Source organism: Nicotiana tabacum, chromosome 19, assembly GCF_000715075.1.
Source record: "Nicotiana tabacum cultivar K326 chromosome 19, ASM71507v2, whole genome shotgun sequence".
In the NCBI taxonomy this organism is placed as follows: Eukaryota; Viridiplantae; Streptophyta; class Magnoliopsida; order Solanales; family Solanaceae; genus Nicotiana; species Nicotiana tabacum.
The window spans coordinates 57,648,204-57,650,395 of record NC_134098.1 but is presented as its reverse complement, the minus strand read 5'-3'; the positions used below and the strand labels follow the sequence as shown (position 1 = coordinate 57,650,395).

The 2,192-nt window shown below is 36.9% G+C and overlaps 1 protein-coding gene across 1 annotated transcript; it reads right to left on the bottom strand.

Annotated features, from left to right (window-relative positions):
- Positions 1-409: 409 nt before the first annotated feature.
- On the bottom strand, positions 410-950 carry LOC107777751 (major pollen allergen Ole e 6). Its single transcript, XM_016597881.2, has 2 exons — positions 689-950; positions 410-586 (listed from the first exon to the last, which is right to left on the bottom strand). The coding sequence occupies exons 1-2, from the start codon at positions 885-887 to the stop codon at positions 561-563; spliced, it is 225 nt and encodes a 74-aa protein (XP_016453367.1). The 5' UTR covers positions 888-950; the 3' UTR covers positions 410-560.
- Between the last annotated feature and the right edge of the window lie 1,242 nt (positions 951-2,192).

The window sequence follows — 2,192 nt, the reverse complement described above, 5'->3', positions numbered from 1 at the left end:
CAAAGACCTGCTATCAAATACATACAGAAATATTGTGCGATCAAGGCAAAGTTGAACCAAAATGTTTGCCATTTTGCAAGCAGAAATTTGGACCCCAAGCTGGTGCCCAATGCATTGAAAATATTGGCCTTGAGGGTCCTTTTTGTGCTTGCAATTATCCTTGCTAGTTACCTTTTCACTTTCCTTTTGAATAAACTTTAATAATTTCTATATTATATCTCAAATTATAATATATTATTTGTGCTTCAGGAGCCTTGGGAATGAAAAGTCTCTCTTTATTTAAATTTTCCTGTTTATTTTTCTTCATTCTTCATCCATGGAAATTGATTAAATTTTCAGAGGAGTGAGTCTATACATATGCTCATAGGAAATTAATTTAAGTGCAACGGACTCAAGGATACAATATATCTTATAAAAAACAAACTAATGAATTTACTTTAATTCAATTTTGAGCATTACAACTGTCGTAGGGAAAGAAATTAATGAACTAATTAGAGAAAATATGTGCCATATCTCCTACTAGGGGGTGGTCCCCTCACCCCTGCATCATTGGTCCTCGTTCAATGCTTGAGATTCTCGATTTTGGCTGTATAATAGAACACGAAAAATAATTAGAAAACAAAAGCAGCTCGAATATTGTTCAAGTCAACAAGTGGAAAAAAAATATAGAAATGAGTTTAATTTGTACCTTTGAGCTCCATCATACCACAGTCGGCGTCACATTTCATCTCACAAAAAGTGTAGCCATGGCCCTCATCAGCACATTCCTTTTGACAATTGTCAAAGCACCGCTTGAAAACTTCATCGGCTTCAGCTACGTCAACATGCACAGCTGACAACACAACTATGCACATTACAAACACTGCTACTACCTTCTTCGCCTCCATTTCTTTTTCCCACTTAATTATTTTGCCGGTTGGTTTATTACCCTTGGACGATTTGTTAATGGACATGAGATTGTATTTATAGGTTATTCTGACCCTTTACGTTGGAGTAATATACCTTAAAGCAAGGGAAAGCTTGTGGATTTCCTTGGATTTTGGAAAATGAAGAGTCATTGATTAGACTTGTGTTCCATAAATTGGGGAAAGCAAGTGTGTGTTATTCCGTATTACAGCATTGTTTGTTCACTAATTCAAGAAATGATTTTGACCACCGAATAATTGACTGGAAGGTGGGCAACTCTTTCATTAACCTCTTAGGACAATTACAGTAATTTTTTCAAAAACTTTCAGTATCAACTAGAGAAAATAAAGCCAGGCTTTGTGATTTCAGTGAGCAATTCGTTTGGTGGTAAATCTGGCTGCATATTTGGTGGTAAAAGGGCCATGGATGAATATGTAACGACAGAGCATAAATGTAAATATTCTTTGCAATGGCTGTCTATTTAATACCAAGAAATATTCTTCATTAAATATTATCTGATGGCAAACATTCGATCTGCTCACGTTGATCGTCCTTCCTTCGGGGTTTATCCGATGCCAACTACATCTGTTATTCCCGGTATGGGTTATTATTTGATTTACTTTCTACATGTTTTCAGTTCCACGTGTCATGCTATTATTCGATCATTCAATATAAACCAATTTTACCCTATATAGATAGTCTCCCTGCTTTCCGGTGGCATATTATTGTGTCATCACGAAGTTGGTGAAGATTCCTTTCTTGACGGGAAATCTTTTGAAAACCTTCTGAACAGTCTTTGATGCTTGAAAGGACGCACGCCTTCTCGCATTTAATACCCCGAACAGGTGTTGCCCTACGATTTAGCAATATTTTTACCGGTTCTCGAGGTAATCATGACCACGATTTTTCTCGTCTATATCTTTACTTATGCCCATCATTTTACCTCTTTCACTTCCAAAACTTTCAAAAGTTTATTATCTTCTTTGCACTTAACCTTCTTCTGCTTTCATCTCTTTCCGATTTTCTTCAAAAAACTTCCATTGTCTTTTTGCTATCATGGCTTCTTTTATTGAATCTTTTGAAAACTCTGGTCTTCTCTTCGGTGGAGGCCCGAAGATAAATAAAGACAAAGAGGTTGATGTTGATGTTGATCCTCCCATGGTAAGCACCATCATCTCCAAACATCTGAACACCGTCAATGACTTCCAAGAGAATTTCCCCTCCGCGTCTTCACGAACTTGGGTCGAAAGCATGTATCCTTCCTCTATTCGCCCTTCCAATATTGC